The 20458-nt window shown below is 39.6% G+C and overlaps 2 protein-coding genes across 4 annotated transcripts in view; one reads left to right on the forward strand and one right to left on the reverse strand.

Moving 5' to 3' along the window:
* DZANK1 (double zinc ribbon and ankyrin repeat domains 1) overlaps nt 1-5036 on the reverse strand; it is a 48173-nt gene extending 43137 nt beyond the window's left edge. The window contains exons 1-2 of the mRNA XM_068986758.1: nt 4928-5036; nt 1641-1794 (exon numbers count right to left, since the gene is read on the reverse strand). Coding sequence (XP_068842859.1) covers nt 1641-1794; nt 4928-5036 — 263 coding nt within the window. The remainder of the gene's footprint in view (nt 1-1640; nt 1795-4927) is intronic.
* Nucleotides 5037-7705: 2669 nt separating this feature from the next.
* POLR3F (RNA polymerase III subunit F) lies at nt 7706-20156 on the forward strand. 3 transcript variants are annotated; one of them, XM_068987282.1, is made up of 9 exons: nt 7706-7843; nt 9136-9253; nt 14270-14337; nt 14837-14904; nt 16221-16333; nt 16710-16853; nt 17076-17183; nt 18062-18253; nt 19393-20156. In XM_068987282.1, exons 1-9 carry the CDS (start codon nt 7782-7784, stop codon nt 19468-19470), a joined length of 951 nt encoding a protein of 316 aa, XP_068843383.1. In that variant the 5' UTR covers nt 7706-7781; the 3' UTR covers nt 19471-20156. The 3 variants fall into 3 exon arrangements, with proteins under 3 accessions (XP_068843383.1, XP_068843385.1, XP_068843384.1); XM_068987283.1 differs by having other exon boundaries at nt 7812-7843; nt 9144-9253; XM_068987284.1 differs by lacking the exon at nt 16710-16853.
* Nucleotides 20157-20458: the final 302 nt, after the last annotated feature.

Consider the following 20458-nt stretch of genomic DNA (forward strand, 5'->3'; position numbering starts at 1 on the left):
CACAATACTAGTGTGCCATCTTACATCCTAATTTTTTTCAATGACTATATCACAGATATTTTCCTAAATCATTCAAAACTTCATGACCATATTAAGGTTTTCCTCTTAATATGTTAAAGACCTTTCATTGTTAACAGTCTTATCTAAAGCCCTTTTTCTCCTTATTACAAAACTAATGGCCTGAAAAACCTAGAGACAGAGACTTGAACAAAGCTGCATGATTTCCATAAAGAACTATTTTATCACAATTAGATACAAGCACTAACTTTCAAAATTTTTTTGTACAGGTACTTTTCCTAAGCTGAGCACATCTGAAATACTAACAGCATTTCAGAGCAGAGTGGGCACAGAACAAGATGGTGAGATGCATAAACAATGTCCTTATTCTTCGGACTCTGATGGAAGCTCTGTTAGCTCCTTTGAACTACAAAGTCATTGATCGCGACTTCATTTTACTGTCACCTTGCAGCATGACACACCAGAGTAATCAGCTTAGTAGTTTTCAATAACTGGGATGACTTGTTTCAGTAGAAATGGGTTGGCAAGTGGGAAAAGCCACAGATCCCAATTTTTAATAAAGAATAATCATGTGTCAGGGAGTTATTCTGTTTTCATTTTATTATTTTAAAAAATTGTTTTTTAATGCCAAGCAATCATCTTCACTGTAGAATTTGTAGCTTAAAAGGCCATGCAGTAGTTTAGCCAGCAGGGGGAGCCTGGAGTCTGATTTAAATTACCTGGGCCAGCCCCAGTATTAGTCTCCCAGAAATGTGGCCAAACCTGTTTTGTGGCACAAAATAATTCCTCTATCACAGACTAATCTGCAACGCATTTGAGGATTCTTTTTCTCTACAACGCGCGGTGAAGTTTACCAAATTAAGTGGTATTTCTATACTTGGAACTGAAAAAAATTGTTGACTAGGAAAGAAAGGACAAAGAAAAGAATGAATTAGCTAACGCCTAACAAATCAAAATGATGGTAGCTTTGAAGGGCAATAAAGTCAGTACAAAATCAGGTGGAGAACCATGGTTGTCATAGGCCACGTCCTGGGGAATAAAAGAACCATCCACTAAAAGCAACATTTTCCTCAAGACGAATCTCTTCGGAGGTCCCAAACCCTGAAAAGGCTCTTCCTTTGGAGAAGGAAATGGCAACCCACTCCAGTACTCTTGCCTGGAAAATCCCATAGATGGAGGAGCCTGGCAGGCTACAGTCCATGGGGCAGCAAACAAAGAGTTGGACATGACTGAGAGATTTCACTTTCTTTCACTTTCCCAAAATCCCAGGGTGGATTTCAGACTAAAAACAGTATTAATATACACAGCACTTCACTGAACTATACCCTTTTACCCATATGATCATCTCTATGTCCATCCATGTGGCTGCAAATCAAGAATCTGTTTTAAACAAATAATTGTTTATATGTTCTATCCATAAAACTTTTTCTCATGTTAATCAGTATGTAAATATGTGTATTTTACAGTATAAGTAAAAGACAAACACAAAGGTTACAGACATATGCTGAAATTAAGATAACTTTTCTTAGTGTCTTTATAATCCAGCACCAATTCTCATTGAAATGAGTAAAGTTAAAACATAATAAATATAAATCATCCCGGTCATTATGCTCTTGACTTACTTAGTGACTGCGATAGCTTTAACTTGTATTTTTCCATCAGGCAGGGTAATAGGCTTCGTATACTTAAAGGTAGTGTTTTCACCATAACCAATTTTCTTTTGGAATTCAGGTTTGCTGCCATCCAGGGTATAATATATGTTGACTTCCGGGGTGTCTGAAAAACCCAAAACAGGATATCTAGAATTAATACTAAAGTAGCAACCCCCTGAAGAATGCCTAGGGATCAGTTATTTAATGAGATTTTAAATATATATATACTGTAGAAGTGAATAACAATAACTAACGAGAGGGTTTTTTTGTGCCAGGCACTGTGAATTAACTAATTTTATCAGTACAACCTTATGAGATAGGTCCTATTTTATACCCACATTACAGATGAGGGAACTGAGTCCCAGAGAGGTTAAGAAATCTGGTAAATAACAGCAGAATTTTGATCTGACTTCTGGGAAGTTGGATCTGTTGACCAGGCTCATTTCTTTTTAAAACAGGAGGGATTAAAAAAAATTTTTTTTTAATTTATTTATTTGACTGTGGTGGGTCTTAGTTGCTCACAGGCCATGCTCTTGAACCGATATGGCATTTTGCCTCTCTGACAGAGCACTGATACAAACCAAGCAGGGGTGAATTTTAAAACCAGAGTGTCTACTTAGAAAGCAGAAGCTAATTTTTCATTTTTGAGCATTGCTTAAAAAAAAAGGTTTTGTTATATTTTATTTGGACCTGGTAAATGATTCGTGCACTTCTTGGGAAAATTAATAAAGGCACTAAGGTAATAAAGGTAAAGATAATAAATTCAGATGATCCAAGATCCAAAAGGTCAAACAAGGATATACAATGAAAACTTTCCCTCCAAGCTCCCTGCCCTCATCAGCTGCCCAAAGGCAACCAATAATAGCAACTGTCCTTCCAATGTATGTATGTAGTTTACAACCATACAAGCATATATGTACATATTTTTTAATCTCCCCCTCTCTGTACATACAAATGGCATATCATGCCCTGTTTCACACCATTTTTCTCTTCATTTAACATTGTATCTTGTATATTGTCCTATATCACTCCTTTAAAAAACACCCCATTCTTCTTCATGGCTGCACTGCTTTCTATTCCAACGGATGAATCACTGGCCAACAGCCAATCCCTACAGATGAACATATAAACTGTCTTCCTTTTCTTTCTTTTTAACTTTTGCTATTGCAAACACTGTAATGAATAACCCTGCAAAGAGTTCCTTTCATATCTGCAAAATATGTAGAACTAGTACTGTTGTTGAATCAAAAGCTATGCGAGTTTGTAATTTTGGTTAATGTTGCCAAACTTCCCTCCATGGACATTGAAACAATTCACCCTGCTACCAGCAGGGAATAGAAATGCATGTTAACCCACCATCTCAACCATACTGTGTGTGACCATTTTTTTCTTTTATTTTGCTGATATTTCATTTCTATTTCCCAGGTTTAAGAAAAAGCATCTCATAGCTTTAACTCACATTTCTTATATTTTGAGTAAGATTCACCCACTCATTCAACAAGTATTTACCAAATGCCTATTACATGCCAGACACTGTTTCAGACACTGGGAATACATCAGTGGCCAAAGTCCCTCCTCTCATAGAGCTTCCATTTAAAAAAAACACACACACAAACAGGAAACGACTACATAGAATTTGTTAAGTGGTGATTAAGTGCAAGGCAGTAAATAAACAGAGGATAAGCTCTGCCTAGCAACCAAGGGTGAATAGGAGCATATTCTCATACGTTTAAAACACACATATTTCCTTTCCTATAAAATGTCTTTTCACATCCTTTGTCCATTTTTCCTATTGGGATATTATTACTTTTGGCAATGAATTGCAGAATCTTTCATTTATTAGACATTTCAGATATTATAGAAGTTGGATACCCTGTCATCATTTGTTAATCATCACCCTACTTCTGAGGGTTATGAGCACATATATTAAGACTTGAATTTTGGTTTGAGGAATTTTAAAAATAATCTTAGCTTTTAATATAAAGGAAGACACAGTATAATATGTATATTCTTAGTTGGACCTCTCAGTCTAGGAAGCCCAGGTGTCACGTCATCGGTACATATAGTTTGTATGCACATTAGTTATTCAAATATGTAACTGGAGTCTCAGAGTCTATTTTTTAATTGAAGTCTAATTTTTCAATTTAAAAAAACATTGAAATCTATTTTTCTATAATGTTGTACTACTTTCAAGTGTACAACAAAGTGATTCAGCTATACGTATGTATATAGTTTTTTCTTTTTCAGATTCTTTTCCATTATAGGCTATTACAGCATATTGAATATAATTTTGTGTTATATAATAGGTTCTTGTTGTTTATCTATTTTATATATAGTACTGTGTACCTGTTTATCCCAAACTCTGAATTTATCTCCTCCTACTCTCTTTGGTAACCATAAGTTTGTTTTCTATGTCTGTGAGTCTATTTCTGTTTTGTAAGTAAGATCATTTGCACCATTTTTATAGATTCAAAATATATGTGATATCATATGATATTTGTCTTTTTCTGACTTACTTCACTTAATATGATCATCTCTTAGGTCCATCCATGTGGCTGCAAATCAAGAGTCTGTTTTAAACAAGTAATAGAACAAGATACGTTATATCTATAAAACTTTTCCTTTTCTTTGTTTATTACATATGTAAATGAGTGTGTGTGTGTGTTTCTGGCATGAAAAAGAAACACATTCACTGAGTTATTTCAGCAGAAATAGCTATAATATATTTTGGCATCACCATGTGCCAGAACCTGTGTGCCTCACATCACATATCATTAATCCTCATGATGACTCTAATCTATAGATAATATTATCACTCTCTCACAGTCTAGAGGCTGAGACTAAGAAAGGCTGAGGAATGTACTGAAAATCACTAGATGTTTTCAAAGCCAGGATTCTTCACTCTCCAACCTGTCTGACTGGGAAGCCTGTGTTAGCAGGTCAAACTGATATCCCAGAAAAACACTGAGAATCCTGGGAAAGTCTGGGGAAGCAATGGGACATCCTAACCTGGCTAAAGTAAGTCACGGCGTTGCTGCAAATCTTTCCAACACAAATGGAAGGTTGGCAAGAGCCAGCTGTTGTAACCTATATAAATACCACTCTAGAAACCAACACTGTTTCATATTTTCAAAGTTTTACAGTCATCCCAAGATCCTGATTACAGAAAGGATGCAAAGAGGGTAAATCAACAACTAGATGAATATAGAGAACATGGCAGGGTTATTTTAAACACTTTCAGTACATTTGATTCTTACCTGATTTCATTTCCAAGAGCGTATTGTTATCAATTTCATGGTTGGCTTTTCCGGGCTGAGGCACCCGCAGGGGTATGATTTGAGGGACACACACTGAACCAGCTGTCATTTTCCCTCCTTACATTAAAAAAAAAAAGTGGATGAAAATAAATTCCAAGGGACACCTATATGTGAACAGACACTGAAGAGAAGTATCTCATTCAAATACAGTGAGACTAGTAAAAACTAAAGAGAATGTTGTTCCTCTACCATCTACAAGTATCATTTTTCTTTTTTCTTTTTTGGGAGACTCCTTTCAGTTCTTTTGTCTTTTTTAAAATTGAAGTATAGTTGATTTACACCATCATGTGTAATATAAATATAATTAAAAAAATTTTTTTGATGTGGACCATTTTTAAAAGTCTTTATTGAATTTGTAACAACATTGCTTCTATTTTATGTTTTTTGGCTGTAAGGCATGTGGGATCTTAGCTCCCCGACCAGGGAATGAGCCGGCACCCTCTGCACTGGAAGGCAAAGTCTTAACCAATGGACCACCAGGGAAGTCCCCAAATACCATTTTTAATGGAAATAATTATTGTCTCTGCTGTATTTTTGCTGTTGAGATCTTGTGTGGGCTTTTGATTACCTGAGTATTTACCTCACTTTGTGGGGGGGAAAGCAGGAGTGTATGGGATGAGGGAATAAAATTTAAAGTGAGCACAATTAAATGCACATGTCAGAGCAGAGATCATCACTGATGACCAGACCTAAGCAACCCCTGGATCATTACCAGTCTGTCCTGCCTCTGTTTAGTATACCACCTCTCTTGGCTTCAGGCAAGACAGCACACAAGAGGAACAGAGGTAACTTTGTATGTAGCATGAAATGTTCATTTAGAGCCAGCTTCCTTGGGAAAGCTCCATGTTCAAAGTCCTGCAGTTGTCATCAATGGTTCGTGCCTGTGGAAGCTGCAAAAGAAACTTTAGAAAATGACAGAGGGTCACGCCTCAGCCAGAAGAAAGCTGGCATGGATATAAACAGTGAGGAACGAACACAAAAGTCTCTCACTCCATCTACTGTATTTATAAGTGATTAAGTACAAGTATAGAAGTCTTAGTGATCTTTTTCTTGGGGATGGGAGGGTTCATAATTATTAATACACCAAGGATTGGGGGAAGGGCAGGAACCCACACCTTAAAACAGTCTCCCATTCTATCTACTGTATTTATAAGAAATTAAGTACAAGCATGGAGGTCTTAGTGATTTTTTCCTTGGGTGTGGGAGTGTTCATAATTATTAATACATAAAGGATTTAGGGGGGAAAATCCAACGCCTTAAAACCCATTTACATCTTGGATGGTCTGTTCAAATTTCAATGATAATGGATGCATAGGTTTTACTCAGTTAAAAATCTACATTGAAACTCAATTTTTACAGAGTACTTCTTGTACCCTCCCCTATTATTTACAATTTTCCAAATACTTACATAATCTTATTTATCAATTTGTGATTGGGCATTTATTATTTTCTTTTCAGTTTTGGGTTTTATTCTAAACAATGCTGCCTTGGAAATCCCCTGACGGTGCAGTGGTTAGGATTTGATGCTTTCATTGCAGGGGCTCTAGTTCAGTCTCTGGTGGGGGTATCAAGTTACTGCAAGCCACGCATGACATGACGCCAAAATTTTTTTTTAATAAATAAATAAATAATAAATAAATAAAACTGCCCAGAATGTCTCTGTGGTTTGAGGTTTGTCACAGACTATAACCCAAAGGTGGGATGGCTAAATTTAAGGGGTGAATTTAATGCCTGGCTGGATAGTTCCAGGTCGGAGGCTAAGAATTTAAATTGCAGATACATATACGGATAGAGCGACAGCCCCTGCAAAAGGGCTCTGGAGCGTGCCCATCCTCACATTTTCATTTACGTGAGAGGCAGTTAAAATTTAAAAGTGGTTAAAAATTAGTTCAAAATAAAAACGTCTGGGGGGTGGGGGTGGGGGGAATAATTCCTGCGGCGACTAGGCGATGTCCTTGAAAGGCTGACAGTGCGTAGGCCACTGGGCCCCGAGCGAAGGGGATCCATCCGCAGACCGATCCGCTAGGCCCGACTGCGTCAACAGCATCCCCCACCCCGCCATCCCTCCATCCAGACTGCCCCTCACCGCCCGGTTCCGGAACCCCGTCTGGTCCCCGTCTCCGTCCTTCAGGTGCAGCCAAGGACACCGCCACGACTCGGCTGAAAGAAGGATGTCCTTCTCTTCCGCCCCCTCCCCCAGCCACCAGGACCCGATCGGGACCCCTTGGGTACCTCCGCAGCCCCCACCGAGGCAGCCCACCGCTCACCGCCCTTGGTCCTCTCCTTCACTGCGGCGGTACGGGTTACCAAGACGCTGCGAGCCGCGCCCCGCCCACCGGGAGCTGGGCAGGTGATTGGCAGGAACCCGCTTCCTAGCAACTAGCTCCGCCCCTGCGGTTGGCCCGGAGACAGGCGGCCGCAGAGCGCTCCTTTCTTCAGGCCTAAGCGTAGGCGTCCGAGAACTTGCCTTCACAGAGGTTGGAAAGCGCTACAAGGTGGCCTCCCAACTCAAAATGAGAACCAGGCTCGTTCGTACAACAGTCTATGGTTTTCTGGAAATACCAGAACGAAATAACAGAATGAAAATGTCAGAACGGCGCGCGCGAGCGTGAAGCGGCGCAGGCGCGTCTTGGCCACCTCTAGGCGACCGGCAAGGAAGGACCGCCTGCGACCTGAGGAAGAAAGTCCCTTGCGCCGGCCGAACGCTGTCTTCACCCGTGTCAGGCTTCTCTCGGCTCGCAGTCCGGCCGCCCGGAGGGGTCTCTTCTCCCAAGGTCCCGGCACCTGCGCCCTCATGGCCGAGGTGAAGGTGAAGGTGCAGCCGCCTGACGCGGATCCGGTGGAAATCGAAAACAGGTAAATCGGGGAGTGAGGCTTGTTCCCCGCCTCTGGAGGCCCCCTTTCTCCCGGACCCTTCTCCCGTCTCCGGAAGACTGCACTCTTAAGAAGTTCAGAGCGAGTCGGACAGTTGACGAGATTGTGTGGCCGGCCTTTCCCTGGGTCTGTCAGGGAAGCTGTCTACTCAGGCGCACCTTTCCTTAAAGTGGTCCACGCCCAGAGTGAAGACTCGGCGTTTCCCCCCGGAAAAGTGTTAGTCCTTGGTCGTGTCAGACTCCTTGCGACTCGATGGGGTACTGGTGCAAACACGTTCTGATCCAGGATCGTCCTTGTTACCAAGGAACTCCCGTGACGGAAGGTTTAACCAGACTTAGGGTGCAGTTTTCGATTATGAAGTAACAGACACCAAACAGTTTGAACGCGATATTTAAGTGAAGGTTTTAGGGCACCCAACGCATCTTACGCTTACCCAAAGCATCTCCAATACTTTGGCGACCTGATGCGAAGAACTGACTCTTTTGAAAAGATCCTGAAGCTGGGAAAGACTGAGGGCATGAGGAGAAGGGGACGACGAGGATGAGCTGGTTGGATGGCGTCACCGACTTAATGAACGTGAGTTAGAGTAAACTCCGGGAGTTAGTGATGGACAGGGAGCTCTGGCGTGCTGCAGTCCATGGGGTCGCAAAGACTCGGACACGACTGAGCGGCTGAACGAACTGAACTGAAGCATCTTAATATTTTATATTCTCTACCGTGCACTGCAGTGTTTAGGTTACTGCAGAATTTATAAAGACCCCAGCTTTCTTAAACTGTTATTAGTAACACATATGATGATCCTGTGACAAGGTGAAACTTGAGGTTTATTTTTGTTTGTTAGGGATAATTCCAAAAACAGGTCCCAGTTGTGGTGAACTGTCCTAAAAACACTTAGACTTCCCTCCAGAAGTGTTTGATCTGCCTCCTGCTTACAGACTTATGGCTACCCAAGGCACTGTCTCTTCACTTTATCATACTTGTTGCATCTGAGAGAATTGAAGCCTCAGCTTTAATGTGTTTTTCTGTTTTCATTTGACTTTTGTCCTAATTTAAAGTTCATATGAATAATCTTAAATACAATAAAAATGCAAACGTGTACTTCAAAAGCATCTTCCTCATTTTTAACGTGCTTTCATTCAGAACCATTGTAGAAACCCAGATTATCTATCAAATGTGAAAAAAGACACACTTCTAGACTGTTCTGCCTGTATTTTTCCCCTACTGCCTCTTGAACTAGGTAAAAACATGAATATCATTAATTCTTTTGTTCCTAGGATTATAGAATTATGTCACCAGTTCCCTCATGGAATCACAGACCAAGTAATTCAGAATGAAATGCCGCATATAGAAGCCCAACAGCGGGCAGTGGCCATCAATAGACTGTTGTCCATGGTAAGGTGAATCCAACTAGTTCACGTAATTATTTATATGTTGTGATTGTCATTACTTTTTGTTATGTAGAATGAAACCATTCTCAAAAGTGTGGTAGGTTGTGACTGATAAGACTTCAAACCAGGAAACAGCTCAGACTGCCTAAACTAAGGAAAGAAGTAATATGCATTTTTACAGGACAAATAATTGTGTTTTAACTGTCATATTTAGTAATTTGTCACTAAGGTACATACTGACACACATGTACATGTAGGCATAATCTGTTCCCACCTTCTGTTTGCTTCTTGCTGCTAGTAAAGACAAATATATAGTAAAGGCTTTGGATCAAATACATAATCTAGTATGAAGATTAAAAGTCACAAATGGAAAAATCAACTATAACTACAATAAACATGTAAACTTAGGGATAAACGTGATGATCGGGAAGAAATAGACAATTTCTGCAGACCAGATTGTAATTGTCTGATTACTAATTCAATTTTAGTAGTAAAATTAAATTATTAATCAAAGCCTCCCAGCAAAGAAAAGTCCAAGACTGGATAGCTTCAAAGGGTAGTTCTACCAAACATATAAAGAAGAGCAAATACCTATCCTCATGAAACCATTCCAGAAATTTGAAAAGGAGGAAACACTCCCAAATTCATTCTACAGGGCCATGATTACTCTGATACCAAAATCAGACAAAGATATTAGTAAAAAGAGAAAATCAGAAGCCAGTGTCTCTGATGAATATACATGTAGAAATCTTCAACAAAATATTAGCAAACCACATTCAGCGATATACAAAAAGAATCATACACCATGATCAAATGGAATTTATTATAAGAATGCAAAAATGGTTCAGTATGCACAAATCAGTCAGTATAATACACCACATTAAAAGGAAGCTTAAAAGTCACATGATCATCTCAACAGATGCAGAAAAGACATTTGACAAAATTCAACATCCATTCATGATAAAAACTCATCAGAGCCAGTATAGAGAGAACATACTTCAACATAATAAAGACTGTTTCTGGCAAACCCACAGAGAAAATCATCTTCAGTGGCAAAAAGATGAAAACCTGTCCTCTAAAATCTGGAAGACTGGAATTCCCTGGTAGTTCAGTAGTCAGGACTTGGCACTTTCACTGCCAGGAGCCAGGTTCAGTCTCTGGTTGGAGAACTAAGAGCCCACAAGCTGTGAGTCATGGCCAAAGGGAAAGAAAAAATTGAAATCAGGAGGAAGACAAAGAGGCCCACTCTCACCACTTCTATTTAGCATAGTATTGGAAGTCCTAGCCACTGCAGTCAGATATGAAAAAGAAAGCATACAAATGGGAAGAAGTGAAACTGTCCTTACTTGCAGATGGCTGATACTATATAAAGAAAATGCTAAAGTCTCAATCAAAAAAGCTATTAGAACTGATAAGTAATGCAGTAAAGTTGCAGGATCAAGGTTAATATATAGAAATCTGTTGCTTTCCTATACACTAATAATGAACTATCAAGAAGAGGAAGCTAGAAAACAGTCTCTTTTAAAAGTAACATAAAAGGAGTAAAACAGCTAGGGACAAACTGGTGAAAGACCTAACTTTGAAAATTATAAAACACTGATGAAGGAAATTGAAAATACTACAAAGTAATAGAAAGATACCCAATGGTCATGGACTGGAGGATTTAATATTGTTAAAATGTCCATATGACCCAAAGCAATCTACAGATCTAATGCAATCCCTATAAAAATGCCCAGGACACTTTTTACTGAACTAGAACAAATAATACAAAAATGCCTGTGAAACAGAAAAGAGTCCAGATAGCCACAACAATCTTGAAAAAAAGAAAAAAGCTGGAGGTATCATGCTCCCTAACTTGAGACCATACGACAGTATGGTTCTGGCATAAAAAGAGACATATAGATCAGTGGACCAGAACAGAAAGCCCAGATATAAACCCATCCACTTATGGTCAGTTAATCTAAGACAAAGGAGGAAACAATGCACAATGGGGAAAAGAGTCTCTTCAACAAGTAGTGCTGGGCAAAATGGATAACCACATGTAAAAAAATGAAACTAGGACATTTTCTCACACCATATCAAACTCCAAGATGGATTAAAGGCCTAACAGTGAGATCAGAAACTGTAAAACTAGAAGAAAACATAGGCAGAACACGCTCTGACAGAAACTGTAGCAGTATTTTTAGAGAAATGCAAATCAAAACAATAAGGTATCATCTGACACCTGTCAGAGTGGCTATCATGAAAAAGACCACAGACAACAAATATTGGTGGCAATGTGGAGTAAAGGGAATCCTTGTACACTGTAGGTGGTGAGATGTAAATTGGTACCACCACTATGGAAAGCAGTATAGAGGTTCCTCAAAAATACTAAAAATAGAACTACCATACAATCCAGCAGTTCTACTCCTGGCTATATATATCAAAGAAAACAAAAAGACTAATTCAGAAAGGTCTATGCACCCAAATGTTCCCTGGTGGCACAGTGGGTAAAGCGTCTGTCTGCCGTGTGGGAGACCCTGGTTGGATCCCTGGGTCGGGAAGTTGCCCTGGAGAAGGAAATGGCAACCCACTCCAGTACTCTTGCCTGGAAAATTTCATGGATGGAGGAGGCTACAGTCCATGGGATTGCAAAGAGTTGCACACGACTGAGCAACTTCACTTCTCAAATGTTAATGGAAACATTATTTACAATAACCAAATGTGGAAGCAACCTAACTGTCCCATCAACAGATGAGTGGATAAAGAAGATGTGACATACATATATAGTTAAGAGATACACACACACATATACATACAATGAAATACTGCTGCTGCTGCTGAGTCACTTCAGTCGTGTCTGACTCTGTGCGATCCCTTAGATGGCAGCCCACCAGGCTCCCCCATCCCTGGGATTCTCCAGGCAAGAACACTGGAGTGGGTTGCCATTTCCTTCTCCACAATGAAATACTACTCAACTGTAAAAAAAAGAATGAAATTTGCCATTTGCAATAGCACTGATGGACCTGGAGGAGGGTATTAGTGAAATAAGTCAGAAAGACAAATACTATATGTTATAATTTATGTGTGGAATCTAAAAAATAAACAAATATGTTAATAACAAAACAGCCTCACAGATACAGAGAACAAATTAGTGGTTACCAGTGGGGAGAGGGAAGTGGGGAGGGGCATAAGAGGTGAAACAGGATGTGTTGTGCAACACAGGGAATATAGCCAACATGTTATAATAACTTTAAGTGGAGTACAGTTTATAAAAACTGGAGAGTACTATGTTGTACACCCGAAACTAATATAACATTACTTCAATTAAAAAAAAAAAAGCAGTGCACCAGATTGCTGAACGCTGTTCTAACCGAAAGAGAAAGAGTGTTGTGATTTCTAGTTGCTTCACCGTGGTGAAGGTCTTCAGCTTCTGGAAGCAAAGAGCAAGTGTGGTGATAAATGTTTTTGTCCTCAGATTCCACTTTCAGCCTTTTTCTGTCTGAAAATTAGCCTCAGCAGTCACCTGTTGCCAGTCCTGCAGTGGGCAGTGGTAAAGCTACTCAAGAATTTTAAGCAAGGGAGTAACTGTTAATAAATCACTAGTGTTGCTGATTTTAGCTCTTAAAGTGAAAGTGAAGTCACTCAGTCGTGTCCGACTCTTTGCGACCCCGTGGACTGTAGCCCACCAGGCTCCTCCGTCCATGGGATTCTCCAGGCAAGAGTACTGGAGTGGGTTGCCTTAAACTCTCCTCACATTCGTTCCCGTTTTCACTCTTCCTACCCCTGCATGTGTTCAGGCTCTTGGCTTCTACTTGAACTGTTGGGTGCATCCTAATGGCCTTCCTCGCTGTGTGTGCCTCAGAGCAACCTGCTCTGTCTTAAAGGCAGTTCTGACCAAGTTACTCTCCCACCAGAAGCCCTTCTCTCAGCTCTGGAGATTCAAGTCCAGACTCCAGGGTTTACCACTCTGAGCCCCTGCCTTCCCCACCGACCTCATCTCCCTGCACCACCTGCCTCACTAGTTTTCACAGGGAACAGCTTGTTTCTCAGTTCCCTGGCACGTCACGCTGTTTTGTGTCTCAGGCCTTTGCTCATGCTGTCTTCCCTGCTTAGAAGGCCCTTCCTCCTTTCCCCACACACTGACTCCTCATCCTAAGACTCAACTCCAGGCAGCACCCCTGAACCCACAGGCTGGGCCAAAGTGGATTTCCTGAGAGCCCATCCCCCACTTCACTTGGCTCTGTCCTCACGCCACCCCGATGGTATTGAAATCAGCTGTGGAGTTCTCTGTTGGAATTCATGTCTGTCCTCCCCACTCCAAACATGTTCCCAGGACAGGTGTTCATTAAACGTTGACAAGCTAAATTAAACAACTAAATGAAACTTCCAAATTGGGCTTTGTGATTCAATTTTTTCCACTTAGGGGGCTGGGGGAGGGAGGGAAAGGACTGCTGTTCACCCATATACCAACCTGATTCCAAGTTACGGGTCTGCCCAGCCTTGACTCATGGGAACCTCTCTCAGTGATGCTTCCCTGAACTGCCAGGAGCCCAGTGGTACAGCCATCAGTATTCTCACAAGTTCAGACTCAAGGAAATGCAAGAGCATGGAATCATTGTGTCAAAATATTTTTGCATGAATAGCCTTTATCTGAACTTTTTAAAGATGTTGTATTTTATTATGTTTATATTTACTCAGTTTACTTGAATATGAATTTTTATTATTCTAGAGCTGCTTGTTTAAAATTCTTATGCATTGATCTTACAACCAGGCTAGGATCTAACATGTAGGAAATTGTTGCATATTAATATTTGAGGAAATGGTGATATAAAGAGCTAAGTTTAAAAAATATACATATCACATGTGATATGTAGGGAAAATCTTAAGTACTCAAGGGAGGAACTGACAATTATACAAGGTAGGATATTTTAGTCTGTGTAAAATATTGAAGAGTGTATTAATGCTTGCCATTGGATTTGATATGTCTCCAAAATAGTTCACTGCTATTTTCTTTCTTTAAATAAAAACAAAACTTTAGGGTCAATTGGATCTCTTAAGGAGCAATACAGGACTTCTGTATAGAATAAAGGATTCTCAGAATGCTGGGTAAGCACCTGATTTTTTATTTTTAATATTGTAAAAGTAATACATGTTTGAGTGGGAAAGGCCAGTACAGAATTGCATCATGTAAACCTGGTCCTGCAAATCATCTCACCTCCCACAGGAGTTCCATTTCCCAGAGATAGTGGCTCTAAATAATTTGGTATATATCCTTCCTTATAGGTATATATAAATATATATAGATGATTATATATTTATATACCATATATTTATATATAATCTCTTTTCTTTCTTTTTTTTTTTTAACAAATTTGGATCATGCTATCCATACTGTTTTGCAACTTGTTTTTTTTCACTTACTGTATCTTGGACATCTTTTCATTCTGGTACATACAGCCCTGTCTCATTCTTTTTAAGGTAAGCCCTTCTTTTGGTAAATAAGTCAATGTGATGACTTGTCTACTCATTCCTTTAAGTGATCGTGTAGATTATTAGATTAGCCTGTACCTCTTTGCCTTTTTAATTCTGCTTTATTCCCCTGCAGTAAAATGAAAGGATCAGATAACCAAGAAAAACTAGTGTATCAGATTATAGAGGATGCAGGAAATAAAGGTAAGTTTTAGAGGAACAAGCAGAAAAAACATTGTCTCTCGGACCAGATATTAGGGATGGAGACCCTGGCTTCCCAGGGTGTACAGCAGTCAGTTCAGTGTGCTGCCCTTTGTGTTCAGAGGAGAAGAAAATATAACACACATACCCACACACACATATATATATATATTTATAATGTACATATGTTTGAAGGACACCCAAGAGTGAGGCTGTTGTTGCCTCAAGGGAGGCAGGAACTAGATGGCCATGGGCAGAGATGGAAAGAAACTTCTGAATTCTGAACCATGTACATGTATTATCTGAAGCAAATAAATTAAAACTGAAGGTTTTTTTTTTATCCTCACTTTCTAAATTTTGGAAGCCTTCGTTTCTTCCTCTTATCTATAAATTGTGGATTGTAACATCTCTTTGGTTTTTGTGGGAAACCATGGGACACCTAGTGCCCCATGGCAGTGTCTGATGTAGCTCCTTCCACAGCTGTTTAGTTCCTCTCCTGTCACCCTCAAAGAGCGGAATCTTAATTGCTGTTATTACAATTTAAGACCTGTTTGAGTCATTGATATTAGCTTCAGCAATTATGATGTAACCTAAAATTGTACAATTTTTATATGTGTTAGGAAGTTAAATTACATTTAAAAAATAAATATGAAGACAGCATTCTCTATTTAAAACAAAATCTTCCTATCTTATGCCTTTTTGTTGGGAAGAAAATACAGCAAAATATTTTTACATAAATTCCCTTTATACATATAATACTTATTTCCTTCTTTGAAAGAAAAATTGTAGCTTTCTGCACAGGTTCTTGGTGACTGTAAGAACTATAATCTTTCTGTTTTCCAAGTATAGTGAACATACATACACATAGATGCTGTCATAAAGGGTTTGTTTTTTTTTTAATTGCTCTCCATTGAGGATGGCAACTGACCCTGACCCAAACTTAAGTTTGTTTTTCACAGTATACGATCTAAAGTGAAATTTATAGAAAAAAGAGGCTGGAATGTAGGAGTGCACGGAAAGGCCAATGTATGTTAATTCAATGACATCAAGATTTTTCTTCCTTTAGAAAAATGTCCCTTATCATATGATTTTTAAAAGATGCCATGCTAGCATTCCAAGAAATTTCCAGTTAGAAAATGGAACATACAGCTTTTTTGCATATTTTGGTTACTTTATCTGAGATTCTTACCTGTGCATCATTTTTCCTATAGCAGTGCTCCAGGATTATATACATATTCTGCTAGATTTACAATGAGATATAAGCAATGGGAAAAGAAACACAGATCCTATAGTGTTAAACTTACTTTACTTTCTTACAGGAATATGGAGCAGAGATATCCGATACAAAAGCAACTTGCCATTAACAGAAATTAACAAAATTCTAAAGAATTTGGAAAGTAAAAAGCTTATCAAAGCCGTTAAGTCTGTGGCAGTGAGTAACAGTCTATTTTCTTCTCTTGAATGTTCACTGTACGTATATTGCTCCAAGGATATTTCAGGTGTTTATCATTCTTTCGGCTATGTCATGATTTAAAACAACTGATTAAAAAGACATTTTTAAAATTGTAGCTCATATTGGACCATTTGGAGATGCTGCTTTAGTCCATTAGCCGTAACTGATGTTCTCTGATAATGTCAGGTGTTAATAGGCGAAGCCAACATAAGGCGACTTGGTATGCTGTCCTGTAGTCACAGTAAATCCCACACTAGTGTGAAATATAAAGCTTTGGGGTTTTTAAGTCTTAGTTTTGGAAGACTGCTTTGTTACCTTTTAACCATCTGCTATGTGTGTGGTTTTTTCCCCCTAGGCCTCAAAAAAGAAGGTGTATATGCTCTATAACCTGCAGCCAGACCGCTCTGTGACAGGTGGGGCCTGGTACAGTGACCAGGATTTTGAATCTGAATTTGTGGAGGTGCTTAACCAACAGTGTTTTAAATTTCTACAAACCAAGGTGAGCCATAACTGAGGAAACATCCCTCCCAGTGGTTTTTTTTTCTTTTTTTTAAGTTTTTTCATAAGGAATGTTTAATAATACATATTGTATCTTATAGGAATTGAAAATAGTGAAATTGGTCCTTTTTCCTAAACAAAATAGGTCCTGTTGTTGATTATCCTCTATAGAAATTGTGTTCAGAAGGTATTCTTCATGAAATTTGTATTTCTACCCTTATAGGCAGAAACCGCACGAGAAAGCAAACAGAATCCAATGATACAAAGAAATAGTTCATTTGCTTCATCACATGAAGTGTGGAAGTATATCTGCGAATTGGGAATCAGTAAGGTCAGAGCCCAGTCTCTAATTTTCATCTTATTTTTAAAAACTTTTGCTTCATCGCAGGGATATGGTTTACACTGTATTCTAAACACATCTGGCCCAGACCTTCTTCTCAGGTGATACCTGTGTACATTCTACACAACCTGCAAAATGTAGAACCCACTGTCCTAAGCCAGGCAGGCAAAGGCAGTCCTTGCCGTCAGGCACTTTTTGAATTGAATGTCCTTGAGCATGGGCTCCAGGGTGGAAGCCTGGCCATGCATTTTACTACCAGATGCAAAAGTCTGTTCTGACAAGTTCTTGACTCTCCTGGGGACATTTCAACATATGTGCCAAACATCCATTATTAGTATCGGTTGTCATTTATTGGTAGTTTTCTACTTATGAAATGTAAGTGGCACTGTCGGCACATTCTTTTGAAGATCTGTACATATGGAATCTGTGCTTACTTGCCCCTCACCATCAGAGAAGATGCTGAAGTGGCTGCATGGACAAGTCATTTTCATTTCTGCTCTCCAGTTCTCTTTTATTTAAAAAAAAAAACACAGGAATTTGGACTATTTGCTGTCTTAAAGTACCTTTTTGGTTAAGCATTTTTATAAATCTCCATCAGATCTTGCTAAAGAAATGTGACAAGTCTAGATCCTCCTTAGGAGGGTGAAGACATCAGCAGGTGTCAAGCTCAGCAGTGAGCTCAGAGCTCTATCCCTGGGATCTGAGTGGTCTACTCTCACTCTGGCTGTTGTTCAACTTATTTGTGCTTTCAGTTACTGTAGCATAATCCTTCCCCACTTCATCAAGAATTGTGACCTTTTACTGTTATCAATACCCTCCAGAAGGATGACTCCTTGTTTTGAGTCCTTTCTAACATACTGCTTTTGTAGGTGGAGCTGTCCATGGAGGACATAGAGACCATCTTGAATACACTCATTTATGATGGGAAAGTAGAGATGACGATCATTGCTGCCAAAGAGGGCACTGTTGGCAGTGTGGACGGACACATGAAACTCTACCGGGCGGTCAGTCCCATCATCCCGCCCACAGGCTTGGTCCGGGCGCCCTGCGGACTCTGCCCAGTGAGTTAAAACAGCTTCTCTTTCTACTTAACTGCCTGCGACTGCAGATGCCACCTAACAACGTACCAGCAAGAGCTGCTGGAACCACCATGTAACCTTGATGACAGACCTTTAATGAGCATGTCATCACCTTATATTCTTCTCTATAATAACCACCTTAAGGAAATTGGTTTTCTGCTCTTGATTCCAAAATGCACAATTCTTTTCTTAACCTTTTATTTTTTATTGGGGTATAGCCGATTAACCATGTGATAGTTTTAGATGCACAGCAGAGCGATTCAGCCATACTTATACATATATCTATTCTCCCCCAAACTCCCCTCCCATCCAGGCTGCCACATACATTGAGCATACATTGAGAGTTCCCTGCAAAACGCAGTTTTTGCTGAGGGCTCACCATTTCACCTAAGTAGGGAGGGTAATGGGGTTTGGTGAGAACCTGCTGTGGGCCAGACATGTTTTTGAAAATGTCTGTGGTCTCATAATCCTCCTGCACCCTTGGAGCTACTGGTATTTGTTAGTGTGAGGGGACTTAGGGCAAGGAAGACTGAGAGCATTGAGCTGAGGCTTGACCACCAGGCCTCACTCCCGGAGGTCACCTGTTCTCCCTTGCAGCACACCACGCTCGTCATTTGTTCGTTCCCACTCGTGCTGCAGGCTCTGTCCGGGCTCTCGTGGTGCGTATATTCTCGGCTTGCCTGTCTGCTTTCTGTTGTCTACAGCTCATGCCCTGGTTTCAACTCCCAGAAAAAAGGCTACTCTGTTGGGAATTCTATTTAGCACTTTCACAAGAAGGAAGGTGACTAAATATGAAACACTTGATTAGTCAAGATTAAGTCATTCGTGTGTACAGATCTCCGATCCTGGACCATTGCCTGCCTTCTGCCCAGTGGACAGGTAGACTAGTCAGCTTAGTGCTGTGGCAAACAGTATCCGTCTCACTCCATGATCAGAGCAGGTCCTCTTCAGAACCTAACCTTTCACTTCGAAAGTTTTGTTTTTAATATTGCTTTAAATAAATGCTTGAAATATTGGATATTTTGTTAGAATTTTTAGTTGTAGTTGATATTTAAGACATTACCTATAATATACTAATTTTAAAACTTGAGTTTTAATGTAACCTTTTTTCTTTTCTAAAGGTTTTTGACGACTGCCATGAAGGTGGTGAGATTTCACCATCTAACTGTATTTACATGACAGAATGGCTCGAATTTTAATAGAAAGCCATAAACTTTGCTGACGTTTTGCAAATGAAGTTACTTCGGAAGTAAATAATTTAATTCATGATGGAACATCACACTCCCTTGAAAGCATTCAAGGTACAGACTTGCTGCTACAGAAAAATATTTTTTTTAATCTATGAAGACTAAATTTATATTGATAGTGTAGTCAGCAGGGTATGAAACAGATAATAAGGTTAGTGGAGAAATCCATTCTTCAGTAAGTAAAATACTCAGAACCTCTTGGAGGACCACCTGTTGGAACTTTCGAGACTTCTGATGATTCACAAGAAAAGAAGCCAGCAAGTCAGTATTCGCCAAGGACTGTGATAATGGTCAGAACTTTAAAATGCCTGTTTTAAAGGTGTTTATCAAGGTCTTCATTGGGAATTTTTTACATATGGCTCAGTGTCACCATTTCTGTTTTCTCCATGGTTTCACTGAGGACGCAGACTTGGAGCGTGAGGTGGGAGACAGTAGAGCATCCCTTTCCACACACTACTGATGCCTTTTTATGTCAGAAATATTCTTTCCGAGGATGACATTGGTATACTTACCTCAAACCCAAATGGTGACTGGTGTCAAGGTCATGTTTTCAGTGAATAAATGTTCATTGTTCTCATCCTAAAGGGAATATCTTCCCTGGCTCTTCGTTGTTAAAGTCTGTGGCTCGATTGTATTATTTCCTAGAATTTTCCCCTAGATTCTTATTTAACTAAAATTAAAACTAAAAATAATCCATTGCCTTCCATTCCTTTTGTCGGGGAGGGAGTATCATTTTTCTTTCCTTATCCTATCTTCAATTTGTTTCCATATTGTTTTAAATATCATGGTATAACAGGTCTAAACTAAGCAAGAAGTTGTTATAACTGTCCTCAGTTTCAGTAGCACTTTCAGTCCCAATCCTCAGCTGAATAGAAAACAATGGGTCACCTGATGTTTTGTTGCACAGAATTCAGCTATAGGGCTTTTTAGAATCTCAGCT

Source organism: Capricornis sumatraensis, chromosome 15 (genome assembly GCF_032405125.1).
Source record: "Capricornis sumatraensis isolate serow.1 chromosome 15, serow.2, whole genome shotgun sequence".
NCBI lineage: Eukaryota > Metazoa > Chordata > Mammalia > Artiodactyla > Bovidae > Capricornis > Capricornis sumatraensis.